Source organism: Colias philodice, chromosome 3 (genome assembly GCF_061535455.1).
Source record: "Colias philodice isolate Cphi_HAF_F1 chromosome 3, ilColPhil1 Martin Lab GWU primary, whole genome shotgun sequence".
Classification (NCBI taxonomy): domain Eukaryota; kingdom Metazoa; phylum Arthropoda; class Insecta; order Lepidoptera; family Pieridae; genus Colias; species Colias philodice.
Window position 1 is genome coordinate 13,202,592 of NC_143088.1, and position 22,508 is coordinate 13,225,099.

The window sequence follows — 22,508 nt, forward strand, 5'->3', positions numbered from 1 at the left end:
ACCGTTCGAAGCCGGAGCAAGCGCCTAGCAACCTTTAAAAAATACAAAAAATGATACCAGCTACGATCCGTATCTAACGATTTGATACATTATAATAATATTGCATGCGCCTATTATAATACATTAATATTGCAAACATGGTAAATCAATTTCCACGTAATTGCTCGTTGCTGTTTACAAGGTCCAATAGTGCGATGCTTCAATGATCCGTAAAATTTATATTACCTATTAAAACTATTAAGTAATCGGTGATATTATTATTAATTATTAACGTTCTCTTATTATAATCAATATTATTTACACTATCATTTTTTTCGACATTAAGTATATATTTTTATTGAAAGAATTTAGTCGACTGAAGCTGAACCGTCCGCGACCGCGATGGTTGAAAAGAAACTTATACATTGTTTGTTGTACTAGTTAAGTGTGGCGTTTTTAAATTAGTTTTAAATTCGTTTTTTTTTTTATAAAATGAAAACGAAATAATTATGACTAAATATTAACCACCCAACTACGAAATTTGCGAATCATCCCATGTTATATTATTAATGAAATAAGTATAAATCGAAACTGAAATAAGGAAATATATTTTTTTTAAACAATAAACAATATAATACTATAAAATAAATTTAAGTGCCATAATGACTTGACCATAATGAATTACTGATAACCTTTTTTATGGAGAACTTACTGGCAATTCTTTTATCTTATCTGTGGACGTTGACGTATTTGAAATTCATGCCGCCGGCCGCCGGCTGTCAGTTCACAGTTGTCATTCGCACGCCAACGTTTCCTGAGCAAGTTCGTTGCCGCAAATTCTCTACGCCTCATTTAATTTAAATTACTGTGAGTACTTTTTAACTACAATTAATTGTCTAAGATAATGTAAAAATTACTTACAACACAACGATAAATAAGTGATGCTTTGCATCAATGAGGAACTTGTTCTAATTTTTTTTTCTTTTGTTACCGACAATGACTACCTACAGATTCATCTAGAAATATATTGTAACTACGCTTCCTACTGGTACAATAGATAACTACACATTCAATTGGCTTTGTATCAAGCAGTTTTATGCCGTTAATGCGTTACTAATGGTTTTTATCTTAAATCGATGCCGATGAAAATTTTCTAGAGATGTTTCCGCGGAAGTAATCTTATAGGATTTTTTTCTAACAAATTCCTTTGGATCAAAGGTTAATATGATGCAAGAGGTATCGAATAGAAAAAGAGAACGCAGCGATTCAGGCAATGAGCAAATAGGAAATGTAGCAAAAAAGGTCCTTATTTCAAGGTTAGTCAATGACGTGGTGTAGGGAGGTATTTCTTTAGAAATTTGCGGCACGAATTAAGGGGGGGGAGGGGAGGGGAAGGGAGGGGGGAGGTAAGGGGAGACCCCCTATAAAGTGGGGGGGTGAGGAAACCCCTCCTTCTATTTTTTTTAATTTTTTTTGAGATTATATTTATACTAGCTTACCGCCCGCGGCTTCGCCCGCTTTGACTTAAACCTAATAAATTATATACTAAAACCTTCCTCTTGAATCACTCTATCTATTAAAAAAAACCGCATCAAAATCCGTTGCGTAGTTTGAAAGATTTAAGCATACAAAGGGAGTAGGGACATAGTGATAGAGAAAGTGACTTTGTTTTATACTATGTAGTGATGTAGTTAGAAATATAACGAAGATTATGGGCTTTCTTGACTGCTCCGGCGCTGCAGAACGTGGCGCTTGCCCCCGTGTACCTCGTTGCAGGCAGGAGTCTTCACTCGCCTTCGTAGCTTCGGCTTTTTGGTCGCCTTTGGCGACCAGCCTCAGCCACTCCGGCTCGCTTGGCTCTGCCTGCTCCTCAGCACACGCGGGCGCCACGCTCCTCCGCGCCTCCGAATTTTTTAATACACTCTAGTGTATGACAGACAAGTACCACGTGGAATCGGGGTGGACAGATTCGGTTCTGTGATTAACAATTTGTGTGCAATATACATACAATAAAAACATTTTTTTTTAAATAATTATTTATTCAAATCTTGTATACATGTTTGATACAATTTACAATGGCAATGAATGGATCCATTTTATTTTTTTCCACCCATCGTCTCCACATATTCTATAATATTATCACCGAAGTTTGCTGGGTGGTTATAGTTATCTTTTTTAAAAAATCTTTTTACAACATGCCACTGGGACTCAAATGGGTCAGAGGCAACAAATGGGTTGTCTGGGTCTGAGTGATTAACTTTTTTATGAACATACCCATATTGCCCCAAACAATCATATGCTCGCCAATAACCCGTATGAATTGTTGTCCCCTCAGCAACATGCTTTTGAATGAACTATGGTTTTTAATATGTACATTAAGACATTTGTTATCTCTTTCAAACACAATTCTTGTAGTTTTGTCAATGTAACTCAAACAATTTTGAACATAATCTCAAAAATTAAAAAAAAGATTTCTCTGTAATTACACGTTTCCGCACGAAAAGCCGCTAATGTATGTTTCGGGGCATCAATATCGATCGATAAAAATTAAAATCGCGCCGAAATTCGTGCCGCACGTTTCTAAAGTCAACCCGGATACTGCTCAAATTGCATAACATTGATTTAGTATTGACATACAAAGGTCTAAAATATGTTTGTTTCAAAGTATTGTATGGTAGATTTTATCCTGGAATCAAGTATGTAATGCTTAAATCTTATCCAATACTGCAAGTGATTAAAATTTACTTAATCCATCAGTCCTGGGTTCGATTCCCGGTGGAGACGAAGAAAAAAAAATGTCTCGGTCTGGCAGGACACAGAAGGCTGATCACCTACTTGTCCCTAAAGAAAATCGATCAGTGAAACAGATGTATGCATAATGCATCTGCCCCTTACCCCACTACGGGGATACGGGACTTCACTTTTTTTTATCAGGCCCCGGAATCACAGACACAATAGAAAATCTATTGTGTTGCGGTTGGATCTGGCCGCTCGGTGGTTGAGAGGTTAATTTTGAAAATCAGTATATAAAACTAAATTCTAACATGACTCGCACAAAGTCGGCTTTCAATTATATTAATTTTAGATATCTAGAAATTATTGCTCTGATTACTGCATGGCTATCTGCATGTATGTTGATTAAATACTTAGATTATTCCAACATACAATAGATTTTCTTTATCAGTTAAAACATAAGTGGAATGTAATAGTATTGAGATAAATGATGTGAGTAATAATAAAAGATTAGTGTTTAATCTACACTGTATAGTATGTGCACTCAACTTATTACTCTTGAACTAGATTTAAAATAATTATGTCTAGCTATGGTTAATACAATTCAATGGGAAACAATTTTTTACGCTACCCTCAAATTTTTACATAATTTTTTATCAAGCATAAAGTAATGTTTTATCTTTAAAAATAAGTAGAATTATAGTTTATAACACTAATGTTTGAAGTTAGTGCTATAGATATATGGCTATATAAATTTATCAATATGTGATAATACTATCTTCAAGTACAATACAGTTTATGACTTAAGTGTTTTTAAATTTTATGGTAGGAAAACATGTTAGGTCAAATATTATCATACCAGTACAAACTATAAAGTTTTAGCTTATCTTGTAAACTGTTAGTTTTTATATCTTTTGCTCACATAATATTTAAAACCTACTTATTAACTTGTCCAAATAAAAATTAATAACAATAGCAAATATTTCTTCAATACACTATATATGAATGAATCAGCACTTCAACTTTAAATGTAATTATTTTTAATTTTCTTAATAAACTTGTTAAACTTGTTTACCATCATCAACAAAATTTCAGAGACAAACATACATAGTAAAGACATCTATTTATATTCAATATTCTCACTTATCCTTGTTTTTTTACTTCCATAAAAATTCAAATAACAGTTTCAAATTAAATTCATTTCAAATTTTGTCCCAATGTTAATCGTAACAAGATATATCAATATATTTATATACATAAGTTGAATGCACAGTTATGTTAATCATTCATAATAATTACTAAAGATTACCATACACATCATACTTGTTTCTTTTACCTGCAAAATTCCAAGTAGTAATGATAATGCTATATAAATTTATAATAAATGCATTAAAAGTGATGAAATACAATGAAACATTGTTACAAATTTCACAATATATTGTGACGTTGCTTTGTGACCTCAAGTAGTCAAATTTGTATTTCAATTGACACCAATCCTTATATTATAAAAGCAAACATGACTCACAAGGCCTATTGGAAAATTCTATTAGCGAATATTAAATTATAACAATCAAAGTAAAGTAAGTATGACAATTTGAACGAATATTTTATTTTATTATATACTAGCGACCCGCCCCGGCTTCGCACGGGTATAAAATAGATATGTAATAGGGCGGCCGGCCGGTACCGCCGCAAACGCTACGTCCCGCAAATTTTAAATCTGTAATATCTTCGAAAATATTCACTTAAATCATACGGTGTAAAGGGCCATATAGATCTATATTAAATGAACAATGTATTGAAGGTATTTAATTGGTTAAGGATTAATGCTGTATTGGTTAAAATCGCATCGAAAATTAGCCATTATTTGTCGTAAAAAGTAAATGACAAAAAAAGTTATTGTGGGTTATCCATAAGAGATAGACATATACCATCGCGGACTTTTCTGTAGACCTTTTCAATGTGTACAATACTTAGTACATTATTTTGATAAAACTCGTAGGAGTCGTAGGGTTCAGCCTGCGTTTGCAATGTAAGCGGAAAAAATGTAATTTTTTACGACATCACATTAGAAACCTCAAAAATAACAGTACTTCTCCACTATTTAATGGATGTTATTATACATATAAACCTTCCTCTTGAATCACTCTATCTATTAAAAAAAACCGCATCAAAATCCGTTGCGTAGTTTCAAAGATTTAAGCGTACAAAGGGACATAGGGACAGGGAAAGCGACTTTGTTTTATACTATGTAGTGAAGACAGACCATATACTAGATCACTAGGGACTGGAACATGCTTCCTGAGTCTTGTGATCCCCGATGAGTACAATATGTAGGTATTCAAGAAGATAGTGAACAGGTACATTCTAGGGAAGCACGCTCCATCTGAGGCCACATCTCAGCTTACCATCAAGATTGTGGCCAAGCGCTCCCATATTGCAATATTAAAAAAAATAATAGAGATCAATTCATCATTCACCATTCATCATAAATCAATTTATCACATCTAGATAACTATCTCAACTATAAAAATTAAAATAACTATTTAATTATTCAATAAATTTCAAGATATTAATCGGATATATAATAAATTTATTCAAAGCTCATATCCATATTAATAGTGTTATTCAATTCATATGAATTATTAATTCTTATTAGAGCTATTATTTCTGGAAATATACACAATACTTTGTAGAGATATAGTTGAATGTTTAGTCCCACTTTACTTTCATGAATTCTTGTAATATTTCTTAGTTGCAATACACAACTTCTTGTATCTTCTAGATCTTGAGATAAACAATTTATTTATAATATATAGATCACTTACAAACATCGAAACATACAATTTTTAATGAGAAAAGTAAAATGCAACAATAAAAATATCCCTAATTAAAATAAAAGTTCATTATACTTTTAAGTATTCGAACTGTTTCAATTGTATTACAATATATAAACTAATTAGCATGTATTGTCGAACAGCTGACTAAATTATCAAGTAACAATGGCAATGGAACACAAGTGTTATTGCCGAGGAGATGAAGGGAATGCCCTTGATCTGGCCAAGCCTGAGCATCTGATGCCCATGATGAGACCGTTTTCTATGAGGTTTTGATACTTTTATTATGTAGTTTTGTGTAGTTGAGCAAGTATCAAAATGTGTTGGTCGCAGTAATTTTGGGTAGTGGATTTAAATTGTTTTTGAGCATAAGTTATTATGAATAGTTAGATTATGTTTATATTTGATATTTGTAGTGTATAAAAATGTTAGAATTAAATTGGTAAATTGAGTAGCGGGATATAGAAGTAAAGGTAGAATATATTTTTTTTAATAGAGTGCATAGTATATGCACAAAACAATAAGTCGGTTTATACAAAATGATTATTTAATTTAATAAAATAATAAAGAACTTGATGAAAGTGTAAGATAATAATGTTTACCGAAATTGCATTGATAACAATAAAAACTTCATGTAATTTTATTCAAGAAAAGTTTATTAAGGTATTTGAATTTGGGTTGCTACAATTACTGTTTTATAAAGTTATTTCAATATATTTTAAACGGTTATCACATTGATAATAATTAATAATATTAATAACTTATAGATAATTCTATTCTATAGTTTATATAGGTCAATGTCATAATTATAATCGATATTTTAAACTTGGCGTCACGTCCGCGTCAGCTGTTTAGTTCATATAGATTTTCACATCGGGGTATGGGGCAGGTGTACATTTAATAATTACTTAATTAATATTTTAGTAATCTACCTTCTTTCTTTTGTGCCTAACTGAAATAATAGATGTGATAATATACTTAACTTACTAGTCTTGGTACTTGAGAACAAACTTGCGGCCTTGCAGTTAACACCATGGCCATAATCACTCAACTAAGGGGTCATTACAATATTTATTTAAGTATATTGAGTAAAATAAACTTTTATTCAATGTAACATTTTCCGGGTTGTTATTATATTTCTAGTTCAATTTTGCAATGAGGAAATGCGTTTGAATCTAATTGTATTTCGATTTCAATTTAGTAAAACCTTGATTTTTGTCATTGAAATTTTTGTAACTATTGACGTGTTCAAATAATAATTTTATAGGGATAATAACACAGATCACAGAAACTAAAGGGAGATATGGTTAGGGGGCGGGGCCGGTGTCGCAGCAATATGCCCAAAAAAAGAACAACCTCTAGCGGTGCTGTATACGTACGTCACTTACAATCTAGTGTGCGAACGAATAGTCGCTCTCATATTTTTGTGTGATGACACGCACACAACGCGAAGTATTGTTTTGATTTTGTTTACTGGTTGAGTTGGTTGGTATGAGACACGGTTTCGAACTCAGCGCAAGCGATTGGCATCTCTCTAGATCTCTATGGATAATAATTATATCGGAATTAATTTACCGTGTGGATAGTCAACCTGATTTAAGTACATATACGTAAATTATATGAAATGCTTTTGTCTCCTTTGTACAAATATGTAGGTACATATCGTTTCATTTAACGATTTTTAAGGCCTTCTGGAAATTTTCTATTGTTTCACCGGACTTCTTAACTTTGACGTCACACAACAACCTCGAGGTACCTGTACCTATATATGACGTCATAGTCACTGTATTTATTCACATAATTGTGGTTATAAATTACCAAAGAATGTTAAGGTAATAATAATATTCCATAATGACTATTTGCTATGCCTAATATTTCGGCAAGTTTACCGAGAATTTTTATCGAAGAATATTTTTAATAAAAGTTCAGTTCATTGAAATTAGTAACTACGCTTGAATTTTACTTCTTTCAATGGGATAATATTATTATACTTGAAACAAATGCTCTTAGTCTAAACAATGATTTAATATTACAATTCTAATTCCCTAGATTAGCTCTCATACTAATACCTAAAAGCAAGTACTAACTATGTACTAACCTACAAACTTTGACTACAGAAACATTTCTAATCCCTTCGGATTGGTTCACATGTAATTAACTGAACCAAACCACTGCAATTATAAACGAGTACGTTTTAACTTTTAAGGTGATGAATTAATTTTTCTAACATTTACGGCCCTTTTTAAACCTTCGTAATTTTTATATTATTAAAGTTGTCGTGATGAAAATTCTTGACAAGAAAGTTCAATAGTAACTCAATACGTCTACCGTTTTAGAAACATGATTCCATGATATTTTCTCGATAGAAAAAAAATACAAAGTTCTCATTGTTATTTTTTTTTAATCTCTGGCATCTTCAAAATAACAAACGTAAAGTTACGACTTTTTGGATATTAACTATAAAATATACAACCTATACGTCTACCGTGTTAGAATTTTGAAATATGCGATGGTTTTGAAATAAACAAGAAATACTTGAAATTAGCGCGCGACCAGCCAATATAGCGAGAGCCGCCCTGTACCTTCCCACCCCGATCGCTGCACGAGTCATTCCCGCTACAGCCGTCACACGGGGAACTTGTGTCGCTTGCGCAATCGTAAAAAAGGGTGACAACACGACAATACAAAATGAGACAAATGGGGACAATAAAGAAAATAAGAAGAAGAAACATAAAGGTTGGAGGAAAAAGAATGCTTACAATTGGAACAAATTAATGAAGTAAGTTGGTTTTATTTTAAATTTGATGATAATAATTGTATTATAGACGATGTTTGATATGTACCCCTGTTTTAAGTACATAACGAATGTGTAAGGTTTTTTCATTTATAGCATAGATAATCTTTTCAGAAATCCGGAATCCAGAAGGAAAATAAACCCACTGATTGTTCACAATGTGAACCCACTCCTTCGTAAGTACCTTTTCAGTCAAAAATGTATGTTATCAACGCTCTACTGGTTTTATCGCATGATTCCATTTTTAACAAAAAGCAACAAAGTGCAAAGAAATAAAAAATCATGGTGAACTTAGTGGAAGTATGGCGGATGTAATATGGAACAGGAGCTCATTGGAGTAGTATTATATTTAAAAAAAATACGAAAAAATTTCAAGAATTACATTTCTTAGTAGGTGGTAGATAAGTATGTTGTATAAAGAATTTGATGTTGATATTTATTTCATTTATACTTACTACACCTGTGCGGGAAATTGCTTTGTACTAAAACAGGTTTATATTCATATTTACATAGTAATGTGAGTTTTCATTTCGAAAAATTTTGTGTAAGTATATTAAATTGAGTTCCTGGGTGATCTGGAAACACAATTGGGCCCGGAAGATGGCGCTGCAGTCACTCCTCCTAATCACATGAACCGATTTGGATGAATATTTGTGTGCACATTTCATTGATGTGGGATGATTGGTTGATTCGTTTTAACATTAGCTAATATTATGTATTTTTGTTGTTAGAAAGTAAACTTAATTTAATGTTTATAATACATTATTATTATTATTGGTATAAATAAGCCAGTGTTCGTCTCACATTGCTGTACCTGCCTACCTACCCTACCAGGGCCTAACTTTGTACTGGCTATTTTATTTTGATTATTTGTAATGAATAATTAGAATTATTATAATAGAGTGCAAAAAATAAATACATGCGTCAATATATTTTGTGTTTTTTTTAAACAATTTTTTTATTTAAAAAAATATCATTCCGACCGCGGCTTTGCCCGCGTGGAATTAGGTTATATCGTGAATCCTGTTTTATCCCACAGAAGTGTTCAGTTCGGATAAAAAGTATCCTATCTGTAAATCCAGGCAATTAGCTATATTTTATCAAAATAGCTATATTTTATCAATTAGTATTGACGTGATTAAGTAACAACTAACAAAAAAATATACAAATTAACATCCAAAGTTTCGCATCAGTTTTACTGTATTAGTGATATCTTCCACTCTTGACTTTGACTGAGAAGAATTAGGGTTTATAACTTCTTTCAGAAATAGTACCTTTCATTTCTGGGCATGATGTAATATCTACGTCAGCATCAAATTCTATCTAAATCAATTCAGTAGTCCGCGTTATTGAGTACCATTTCATTTTTTCAGAGTAACAATATTTTTTGTTACTTTAAAGATTATTTATAACCTGTATTATTTTGTAATAAAGTAAACATTACGAAATAATAATAATTATTAATAATGTCAAAGTAGTTGTTAAAAAGAGGATTATTTGTTTATAAGCAAGAAAATAAAACCAATGAATCAACAATTAAATAAATGTATAACAATATTATAACTGTATGACGACTCCATACATGTTTGTCCCGAGTCGGCCAGCGGCAGCGCGGCGAGTTTGCAAGAATGACTTCGCGCACACCCGCGTTCGCGATAGCGAGCTATTAGACTCCGCCCACCAGGCAGTGGATTTTTTTTTGTGTATCGTCTTAATGTTATATCGTGTTTCCCTAGAGAGTAATTCATAGTGATGTTACATTTATGTTGATTGCTTGATGTATGTGTTAAAACTCGTTATAGAAGTGACCTTATTATCGTAAATTGATGCTTCAATGTTGACTTTTTTATTAGAATAATTAACATACCATTATGTAGCTACTGAAGTAAGTACATGTCAATCTACATTGTAGAAAACATTCAAATAAATTAATAAAGTACCAAAACTAGTCGATCGCGCTATTAAGTATTTTGAGATATGTTCAGCCTAAACAAGTGCCAATTTCAAGACTGTATTTTATTATTTATAGCTTAAAATAACTAAAGATTCTACTAAACCTTAATTAAACATATAAATACATATTAGACTATTATCATAACTAATTGTTCTCAGGGTGAACAATCTCGAGGCAACAATAGCTAACATACTTAACTGTGGATTCTTAACTGATTTACTTTACAATGGCGATGGGAAATTATTGTCCAGTATATGGAGAAACACTGCTTTCATGAAGAACACTGTACATTTGATAAATTCCAAGTATTTTACGTGGAATCTTAGGTTCGTTGTTAGATGTTTCTGTTTGATAGTTTCTCATCAGTCATCATATTCATATAAAATAGTTAAACTGAAAATGAAAACTCTTTAATTAAAGTGTAGATAGTAATGTCAATAACTCGATAAAGAGGGTAGATAACAATAAACTTGTTTTAAAATAAACGACATTGTTTAATCAGTTTAGTAAATAGGTCGATAAAATACATTAAAATAGCGTACTTTATCAATTAGATAGTTCAATAACTTCGCTGTAATGTAACCGATAAATACATCATTATAATAAACAGGATTATAATATTATTTAATACATTCAGGCGAGAAGCCTCGTATATTCATAACTAACTAGCGCTCGTAATTTTGCGTTTAATTAATTTTAACGTCAGTAATTTTGTCAAATAAAGTACTGGTAGGTAGCGAACTTTAATATCACTCAAGATGGCGTAGTTTGAGTTTCAAAGATTATTCCTACAAGTACAAACTAACATGCTGAAAACATTACTTCTTTAGAATCACATTGCGTAATCACAGTGAAAATTAAACATAAATATAGAATTAAACACATTATGACGATTATAAACTTATAGAATTAATTACACATAATATTGAAGGGGAACAGATTGTACGTGATAACCGCAAAGCGCAAACTAGTTAAACCCATGGGGACCGAGCACGCAATGTGGTCATATGTCTGGTTAAATGGTAATCAATCTCGTATTAAACTGTTTTTAACTGTTAGACAATTCATAAATAATTAGCTTCTAAAATAACCCATTTTCATAGAAAACTAATTATAGCCCAGTAACAATCCTTATAAATACGTATAAATATTTTCAAATATGAGCTAATAATATAAATTATTGCACAAATAGTAAACACATTTGCGTGCAAAAAACATTTTTATAAACAACCAAAACACGCAGTCCTTTAAAATGTTCAATCTACTTTATGGGGATTACAATTTTATCAGCAAGTCAACATCAAAGGTGCGACCATTGATAGGCTATCTGTCCGTCAGTTTTGGCACAGCAATCGTGAATATTTGACTGACAGATACCACCCCACGTATCTATACAAATACGAGCGCTTTGAAGTATTCCATCTTCTCTTATATATAAAAATGAATCGCAAAATGTGTTGGTAAGCGCATAACTCGAGAACGGCTTCGATGAACCGATTTCGATAATTATTTTTTTATTATATTCCTTGAAGTACGAGGATGGTTTTTATGTAGAGAAAACGTAAATATGTACCACGGGCGAAGCCGGGGCGGACCGCTAGTTTACCATAAATATAGCGTGTTTTTTTTCGTGTTGTGATTCTACAACATTGCAAGTTTTCTTATAGCAAGCACGGAACATAATAATTATTTAGTGTAAACCAAACAGCATATCAAAACGACCTTCATTTAGTTGTTAACGCTTCAGTATTACATTGCATATTTCAAAGTGTACTAAAAAGTCACACAGTTTACGATCCTCTATTTACTATTAGATGTTCGAAAGAAATATCCATGGAAAATGGAAATAACTTCACTAATATAAAATTGCTTCAGTAGTTTAACCGTGAAAGCGTAACGACTTTCACGTAAATAATATTACAAAGTATGGATGGATCTGGCTTATTATTTCACCTTTGTCATCCAAAGTATCAAAAAATTCAATTCGAGCTATCAAGAAAAATGTCAGCTGATACATTATCTCTTGTATTTTAATCAATATTACATAACATTGAGTGATTAAGATTGTGTTACCTTTATTACTGTTGAATATTTACAAGATGACCCGTTATTTTTCTTACTTATCATCTTAAACAAATGACAAAAAATTTAAAGATGCAATCCGTCGGAACTATTTTAGCTAAAAATTTTCGATTACCAAAAAGCCCTACAAATAAATTGTACTATATATCGTCATCATAACTATAAATATACAGTGCCACTTACTCCAAAAACAAGGCCATAACAAATAAATCAAAAGAATAGGCCATAAAAGTGCATTCTGCTGTTTGCAGTGCATAACGACTCCATGGTAGGTCGATGCTCCCTAGCAGGTTTACCTCATCGATTTTGTATGTTGAATTTATACGTGGAATATGTATTAGATGTACTAATTAGGTACTGTAAATGTATGAAAACAATGTGGAAGTACATAGGTAGTGAGAGGTAGAATTTGTGTAGTTATTTTGGACAAGGTGATTGTAGTTATGTAATTTAACCAAGTTTTGTAATATAAATGTAAATTGATTTTCATCACAAATTATGTACCAAACAATTGTCACGACACGAATGTTTTATCGTTGAAATTACTGCGTTTCACGATATTCTTACCTCTGGTAAAATAACGTGATCTTCCTTTATACTTAACACATCATGTTTATATAATTAGGTATATGTTGTTATTTAAATTTATATGTAGTCTCTCAATACCAAACGTGAGTCAACAAAAGTATAGTTTTAAAAACTATAATTTGGAAATGTTTAATTTTCCATAAATATATAGACTACAGGCCCATGTTGAAAAAATTATGGGTCATTTGACCCACCACCTGACCTATCTAGAATGATATAAGAGCATAAAATAATAAGATTCAGCACTATGACGTCACTCGTAAGCTGTCCACCTAAGTGCAGATGAGAATTCGAAAGTTCAGGTAGAGATTTTCTCCCCTTGTCTCCATGATTTTTGTACGGCGTTGCGGAATAATGGCTTAAAAGCAGTATAGAAATAGTATGACACAGATGCCGTACAAAAATGGTGGTCAACAAAGTCGGAATTTATTTTTATTTTTCGACAGTTGCCGGGGTAAATTTGGTCATTTGATTTTGTACGGCATCTGTGTCATACTATTTATATACTACTTTTAATCAATTATTCCGCAACGCCGTACAAAAATCTTGGAGACAAGGGGAGAAAATGTCTACCTGAACCTTCGAATTCTCATCTGCACTCAGGTGGACAGCTTACAAGTGACGTCATAGTGCTGAATCTTATTATTTTATGCTCTTATATCGTTCTAGATAGGTCACCTGGTGGGTCAAATGACCCATAATTTTTTCAACACGGGCCTGTAGTCTAATACTTAGGGCCGCTATGCTTGGATAAAACTTATCCGTCCAATAAAGTATTACACGATGATATTAAAATGTCACGTAAACTGTCAAATACGGGCAATTAGAATACGTTTTTAAAATGGTAGTTTTATATACATTATTCAAAGAATAAGTTTTATCCAAGCATTGAAAAATCGGCCCTTAGTAAACTATAGATTCCGATTCCAATTCAGCCCCCGTTACTGACGACTGCTCTATGTCGGTCTTCAAGCGCCATAACTTTCCCATACTGGTAATTAATAATAATACTGCTATAAGACATCATTGTACATCAAATGCACCCCTCAATTCACTCAACCAACTCAACTTCTTACTCAACAATAATCCATGTTCTCAACATTTCAGTTTCAACAAAATGCCGCTACAGTTGACCAAACCCGCGCCCCAGTTCAAAACTACAGCTGTAGTGAACGGCGAGTTCAAAGACGTCGCTCTCTCCGACTACAAGGGCAAATATGTTGTGCTCTTCTTCTACCCACTTGATTTGTAAGTACCTATATTTACTACATAAAATAATAATTTACATAATGTTTGTAGGTCGGTATTATATTATTATTTAGTACTGGATGAAGGTATTGCCACAATTCGCCTTTAAAGCACTTGGAGTTGGGCAATATGAGTTCTTAGAAATTTTCTGCACGTGTTCAATGATATTTTATGTATAGATACGTTATATACTCACAATATATCCAAAAAAAATGCTTCATATGCAGTGTCAGGCACACACAAATACAAGTTTCGTTTTACTTAATTTATTACATTGACAGACTGTATAAGAGAGATGGCTCTAATAAAATGATATATAAACAAAAAAGACAAAGATAGTTTGTCACTTCCGCGCAGGTGTAAGCAAAAGTCATATGAATTCACCAATTAAATATAAATAAACAAATAGTTGCTATGGTAATTGGCATAGACTAACGACACAGAAGGTTCAATGTTATAGATGTTACGTTTCCTGCACAAGTAAGGGGCCGTTCAAGTATTACGTAAGCACCAAGGGGGGGTAGGGGGGTCTCTGTTTTGCTTATTTTGGATGACATGGGGGGTGGGGGGGTCTAGATGATGATTACGTCATCGTTAGCTATTTAAGTTTTTCGGGGATTCCCGCAAATAATACATATGCGTAGGCACTCGCTTTGAGAACTGATTAGGGGAATTACCGCGCATTAGGGAAATTACCGTGCGCTATTCACTTGTCTAATAATTATTCACTCTCGTGCCGGCCGGCTGCAAGTGCGCATCTATCAGTATTGTTTTGTTTGGATTCTAAACGTATCGGCACGTCTAAACGTATTGTAAGCATTGAAAGTTATGTTGATGCAATTAGCCAAAGTTTAACGTTTTAATTATTTAAATTTAAATATCTTATAAGAATGTCATATCATATAGACAAATCTAAGTTATACCAAAAACTGTTCGAAAGTTTAAAAAAAATCTCATACTGGGACGAAAGTGCAAAATGTACAAAAGTTAGCTAGCGAAGTTTGGCAAAATTATAAATTACAAGCAAAGTCAGATAAGGAACTAGATATTATTGTAAAAGAATTGCAAGCGGCGACTAAAAATAAATCCAATCTGCTTCATTTTTTTTCCAAGGTGAATAAAAAAAGTAAACACGCCCACAGAGGGAAAAGTTAGACCTGTAAGAGTCGCTGCTCGTCGTGCTAATGAACTGATGTGCATTATTCAAAATTTAGAGCACCAAGATGTTGAATGGCTCAATGAGAGTGACGTAGACATTCCAAAATCGGATGAAAGTGAGCAGACTCACAACACTGAGCAGCAATCCAATGTCGTCGTCCGTCGATAACTTAGAATCATGGATTCAGGTTTCATGGACTGAAGACTGTTAATATGTTCCAAAAATATTCTTTATGTTAGTTATGTTCTTTATATTTTCTGATTATATTTTCATGAATTTTCCTATTTTAAAAATAACAATATAACTAAAAAAATATTTATTACTAAAAAATGTTTACGTAAGCATAGGGGGAGGGGGTAAGAGCTTTGCTTACTTTTGATGACAAGGGGGGCGGGGGGGGTAAAAAATGGTAAGAAATCTGCTTACGTAATACTTGAACGGCCCCTAAACAAATGTGACAATTTCATTTACTATTTAATTATTATTACGATGTTGTGTTAAAATGAAAAAAACTTTTTTGGGGATATAACTGTATTAAGTATTTATTACTAGCTGTGGTGTTCGTTTTCGGTCATCATTATTTCACCCGATAAACACCCACTGCTGAGCATAGTCCTCCATAAAGAACTCCATAAGGACCGATCTTACCCTATTCGTTTCAAGGCAGTTCCCGAAACCCGTACAAGGTCATCACTCCAACTTGTAGGATAGGTATAATAATAGTGGTGCCTAGATGAAAAAAAAAGGATGAAATAAAAGAAAGGATGAAGTATAAGCCTTTTTTATCTAAAACACAAATAAAATTTATGTTCAATAGCTATTTACAGAAAAGTAAATAGTATTTTTCGTCAGTAGCGATAATCTTTTCTTTAATGTATACGTATATTCAACATCATTTTTGCAAACAAACATTTTTGCCATCACGATTTCATTGTATATAATAAAAAGATATATTTGTTAATTACATGCACTGTGTGGATTTAAATATAAAATGATCAAAAATTTACCCAAATCGAAATTAATAAAATAACCGTTCTATTTTCAATACCTAATCGTATCTACATGATAATCTTTGAACACAGTGTACGCTAGCTTTGTCACACTAGTGATTGAAGCAATGTTTTATCCCTTTCATTATTTCAATACAAGTGTCAAGCAAGTGCCATTCATAAAAAATTGTAAATTGTTATTTTTACTCTTAAACTGTAATAATTTAATATATTTTCCTGTGATATGATATTCCTTTATCTTTCTTTATCTTTTTGCACGAATACGTGCACTTTCTGAACACACAGGAAGGCATTTTCGACAATTTTAATGTACCTATCGGAACATGCGATCACTGGGACCGTCACAATCTGACTGATTTTTGACTGATTGCATTGGTCCCAAATAGGACCAATTCACGGAATCAGTTTTGGTGCGTTGATGACGTATCTACCTCTTGTTTCTATATATAATATCATTGCACGTGTTTAATTAATTATTTTAGTAGATCTACGTCGAGTTTCGCTACAAAATTACAGCAATATATTTTACATTTTATAATATACCTTACGATAAAACCATCTGTCTCGTCAACTTAAAGCCAAAATACCCGAGTCTAGATGCTTAAACCATTTTCACAATAATCTTCTGTCGTCGATATCCTTGTGATAGCAATCTAGATAATTTATCACCAAAACTACGTACCTTGTTGTTTATTATTATAAACAACTAGCTGTGCCCCGAGGTTTTACCCGTATTGCTCTGCTCCAATTGGTCTTAGCCATATTGTGTAGCCTTCCTCGATAAATGGACCATCTTACACTGAAAAAATTTTTCAACTCAGACCTAAAGTTCCTGAGTTCCTGATTAGCGCGTTCAATCAAACATTCTTTATAATATTAGTATAGATTATCTCCTTGTGTTCTCTTAAGAAGTACCTATATAAATTATACAAACATTTGCATATCAAAATAATTAACGGAGACCAGCTTCCCTTTGTCTTCTTAATTTACACTCCCGATCCGTAATTAGCGATCAAAGATTCGTGCCGCAGTAAACAATCGATCTTCCCTTTAGAAGTAGAACCCTTTAAGGCCCTTAGAAACTTTGAGTTCATAATACAGTTGACGAATAATTTCACGCCCTATTTGCATTAGAATACTCGTAGATACTTTGTGAACTTGTTAAACCTGTTTAGTGTGCTAGTTGTCATGGGAACTTGTGTCGGTTATAGCAATACCAGGTGTGCCGCGCGGTTTTCCGCGGGAAATTTCTATAGCTTATTGTATTTTGGTAAAAAGCTATATCACTGCGAAGTAGCATCAAAATCTGTTCAGTGGTTTCGCGTCAAAGAGTGACATAAATATATGTACATTCTTACTTACTCGATAGTGAATGGATTCATCGCCATAGAAGATCCTGGATATAATAATATATTTTTGACTGATTTATACATTTGTTTAAAAACCGTCCTGTTCGAATAAATAACTTTCTACTTCAATATATTTTTAAAATTTCCTTGAAATCAATTGTCATTGTAATTTTACTTCTTGAATGGCGACATTTACATCAGATTTGTAAACATTAAATTATATTGCATTGTTGTAATCATTGTCTTTATTCAGTGTGCACAATTGTTTCTTTAAATTATTAAAGAACATGATAAGTTATAATTCACTCTTAAAATTGTTAATACTGATTAGATATGTTAAGGAACGAAATGATGAAAAGTTAAAAATTCATTTATGGGTCAAGGTATACGCTTTTACAACAGAATTCCTCATAGTATTAAAGAGTTTAGTAGTTCTAAATTTAAAACTAATTATACTTTATACTATTTAATATAAATCGCCGAATAAATGGGCTATCTAACACCGAAAGTGTATTTTTTAATCGGGCCAGGGGTTCCTGAGATTAGCGCGTTCAAACAAACAAACAAACTCTTCAGCTTTATAATAATAGTATAGATTTTATCTATGTTCGTAGGTCCATTAGCATGTATTATATTTAGTAACAAAAACAGTTTTAGGTATTCAAATGCTGAACACATATATTTTTAGATAATTACTTTTGTCAAGAACCATGAAAAGAATTAATTAAAATGTTAATTGATACATTTAAAATTTTAAATAGATTCTATTTTGAAAACAAAGAATAATGTAACATTTATTTTGGCATGTTTATTTGCATATCATTAAAGTACTACAGGTATTCCACAATATCATACTTACATTTAAATGATATTTGTATATGTTTAGGACTAAGATAGCTATGTTGTTCTGAAATTACTTTTATTAGCTTCATCAGTAAAACAGATTTAATTCAAACTTGATAATACAGAGTTTAAGCGTGTTAGTTTTTTGAACTATATTTATTTTTATACAATTTTCCAGCACATTCGTCTGCCCCACCGAGATAATTGCGTTCAGCGAGCGCGCCGACGATTTCAGGAAGATCGGGTGCGAAGTGATCGCCGCCTCAACTGACTCGCACTTCACTCACCTCGCGTGGATTAACACACCCCGCAAGCAGGGTGAGTTCTCGAATGCTCTAGAACGTTCTAGAATGTTTTATAATATTCTATGATTAACTTATTTGTTCCCCTAGCGTGGATCAACCCGCCACGCAAGTAGGACGAGTGCTCGAGTGTTCTGGAATGTTCTAGAATTGTCATGTGGTTGAAAAGTGAATTTAGTACGGTCACGTTCGATAATCTCCTCATCTGAATTCTATCGAATATATTTTCATGCATAGTCCGAATCAAGAATCGTTAAAAAACTAACATTTCCAATAACTTGTACATTATTTCAAAAAATTCGCAAAATTCCTAACTCCATTACATTAAGGCACATTCTGACGCAGATGTTAGGCGGTCTATAGACGACGCGGACACGTTATGTCTTCGTGCGTTTCGACGGTTAGGGTGTGCGCGACGCGAGCGACGCCGTAGGTCCGCGTCTGTAGGTGACGACAGTGAGTCAAACAAAATAAGGGGGGTTATATGTATATGTTGGATTGGATTCTGTCGGTCATTCGGTTTAATGTTGGTCTGGTGTGGAACTGTCTAGGTAAACATTTATTTACCAATTAGCGTAAATTCCTTAGTCGCCGCAGAAAATCCTGCATTTTAAATGATGGATAAAAATTCATGAAATGAAAAAGAAAAATAGCTCAACATAATATTATGTCCCAACTTTATTTTGAGCAGCAGCTATTGATATTATTTTATAGGATCTTCCCTTCAATTTCCCGACATTTGAAACTTCCTCTGAACGTCCTTTATAGTTTGATGTTTAGAAAGAAAAAGAAAGAAAGAAAGAAAGAAAGAAAGAAACATTTATTTGGCTCCATGATACAATGAAAATAATACAACATAAATTTAACGATATAAACACAGATAACAAACAATTTGAGAAAAAGAAAACAAGTAAAAAAATAAAATCACGATATGCAACAATCTTATTAGTTACTACAGTAAAATAAAAAATAAAAAGTAAAAATTAATAAAAGAAACAGTATGTGGAGCCAAACCAGGTAGCCACTCAGTATATGTTGCAGCACAGTTACAACACTGATTTTCAGTGGTTTATAATATTTTTTATCTTTTTTTATGTAAATCTCAAGCAATTTCTATAACAATTAATATCTATGTAATAGGCAGTTCCATCGAGAAGTGGTAATAAAGCTCTGTCTACACAATGTTATGCAACTCGCCAGTTTCAATGTATTGTGTGGACCGTCCTTAAGTAAACTATTTAACGGGTTCTGTGTTGAATACAGTTGACTAGCGCTTGCCTACCTACGGCTTTGTTCGCGTCGCACTTCGCATATTGTGATTGTATTTTGAAATATTATGTGCTTTTAGGGTCAGTTTCGTCTTTGGGTTTCATTTTCTTGAATATTACATCGTCTTGTCATATCTTCGGGAAATTATCTCTTTATTCAGTGTTAGAAAATTTTGAATACTTCCAGAAATATGATGTGACATCTCAGTGGGATCATTTTTAATTTGTTTAGAATTAAAAAACCGTTTTTAACATTTTAAATAGAAAAATAGCCATTTCCTTGTCGTCAAATAATATTAGCGTAGATTTCAAAGAATGAATATTTTTGAAATTGTCATTTGCTACTTTCTGCTGTAAAAAAAAATAACAACTGATAATTGATCTGTTGATCTGGAAAGCTCTGGACATACTATATTCTACTTTTAATACATTTGTCTAATTTCATGGTGGCCAATAAAGTTTTTCTATTTTCACCTAATTATTAATTAATGTATGTCACAACAAAAAAACTAAACATTCTCTGTTCTATATCAGGCGGTCTCGGCCCAATGAACATTCCGATCATAAGCGACAAGTCGCACCGCATTGCTCGCGACTACGGCGTGCTCGACGAGGAGAGCGGCATCCCGTTCCGCGGACTGTTCATCATCGACGACAAGCAGAACTTGCGCCAGATCACCGTCAACGACCTGCCCGTGGGCCGGTGAGTGACACATGCACACATACAGACAGACAGATACGCACACACGTCATCACACGCACACACCAACAATCAACGATCAAAGATCAACACACGCATCAACGCACGCAAATACACACACTTAAAAATGCCCATCAGATATCGCTTTTCACGCACTCGGTTGTGCGTGTTTGTGCATATTATGGTCTGTGTAAAAATTTATAAAGCAATGAAAAAGTTAAATTAAAATTCCATACGATTTTGACACACGTACACACATACAGACAGACAGATACGCACACACACATCAACGCACGCAAATACACAGTACACACACTTAAAAATACCCATCAGATATCGCTTTTCACGCACTCGGTTGTTCGTGTGCGGTAATTTGTGCATATTTTGGTCTGTGTAAAAAATTATAAAGCAATGAAAAAGTTAAATTAACCCATTGAGCCCCGGCCCAATACGACAACGACACAATAGATTTTCTATTGTGTCTGTGATTCCGGGGCCTGAGTTATTAAAATTCCATACGATTTTTATTTAACTTTATTAATTTGACAGTGTACCGTTCGTTATAGAACATGAGATAAATATCTCGCAGGCGAATATATCATCTCGATTAATATTAACCGCGCAGGCGAAGCTGCGGGCAGAAAGCTAGTTGACTATAATAATTGTAAAGACACAATTAAAATTTAAATAACATTTCATTTCCCCCCACAGTTCAGTAGAAGAGACCCTCCGTTTAGTGCAAGCGTTCCAATACACGGACAAGTACGGAGAGGTGTGCCCCGCCAACTGGAGGCCCGGCTCCAAGACGATCAAGCCCGACACCAAAGCTGCGCAGGAGTACTTTGGCGACCAGAACTAAGATAGCGTAGATCCTTAGCGGCTGTTTATTTAATACTAATAATAAAATCTTGAATAAAATCTTGTTAAAGTATATGCTGTTTTATTTTTGAGTATAGTGCCCTCTAGTGACGAAAATTGGTATCGTTATAAGTATTCCGCAAAATGAAGGCCCGGCCCACGATCAAAGGTGCGTAGGACTACTTCGGCGACCAAAACTAAGATAGCGTAGATGCTTAGCGGCTGTTTATATTTTAATCTTATATATAAAAATGAATCTCAAAACGGTTGGTAAGCGCATAACTCGACAACGGCTGAACCGATTTCGATAATTCTTTTTTTATTATATTCCTTGAAGTACGAGGATGGTTCTTATGTAGAGAAAACGTAAATATTATGTACCACGGGCGAAGCCGGGGCGGAATCTGCTGTTTTATTTTAGTTTTAGTATTGCGCCCTCTAGTGACGAAAATTGATATCATAAGTGTCTCTTCAACAACTGGAGGTCCGGCTCCAAGACGATCAAGCCGAGTTAGTTAGTTAGAGTACATAAGTACAACATGTGAATCGATAAGAAGTTCATATAGTACCTACAGATTATTTGTTCTAGATATCGATAATATCCATTTACAAGATTACCAAAAATAAATAAATATCGTATTTGTTTTCAGCGCCATCTAGTGTATATAGCTAAGAACACTTGTCATTCTATATAATGACAAGTGTTTTTAGGTATAATATGTCACGTTGACATTCAATACTAGTTTAATTGTTAAATCATAGATGGCGCAATTTGAAATTGTAAACAATCAAAACAAAAATAAC

General features: G+C 33.1%; 2 protein-coding genes across 3 annotated transcripts in view; both read left to right on the top strand.

The window, feature by feature from the left end:
* LOC149490084 (uncharacterized) overlaps positions 1 to 22,508 on the top strand; it is a 238,421-nt gene that overhangs the window by 200,382 nt on the left and 15,531 nt on the right. The gene's annotated exons all lie outside the window — the stretch shown is intronic.
* On the top strand, positions 696 to 21,777 carry Prx2 (Peroxiredoxin 2). The gene is made up of 5 exons (XM_089714870.1): positions 696 to 846; positions 14,075 to 14,215; positions 18,755 to 18,894; positions 20,681 to 20,849; positions 21,558 to 21,777. Exons 2-5 carry the CDS (start codon positions 14,085 to 14,087, stop codon positions 21,703 to 21,705), a joined length of 588 nt encoding a protein of 195 aa, XP_089570996.1. The 5' UTR covers positions 696 to 846; positions 14,075 to 14,084; the 3' UTR covers positions 21,706 to 21,777.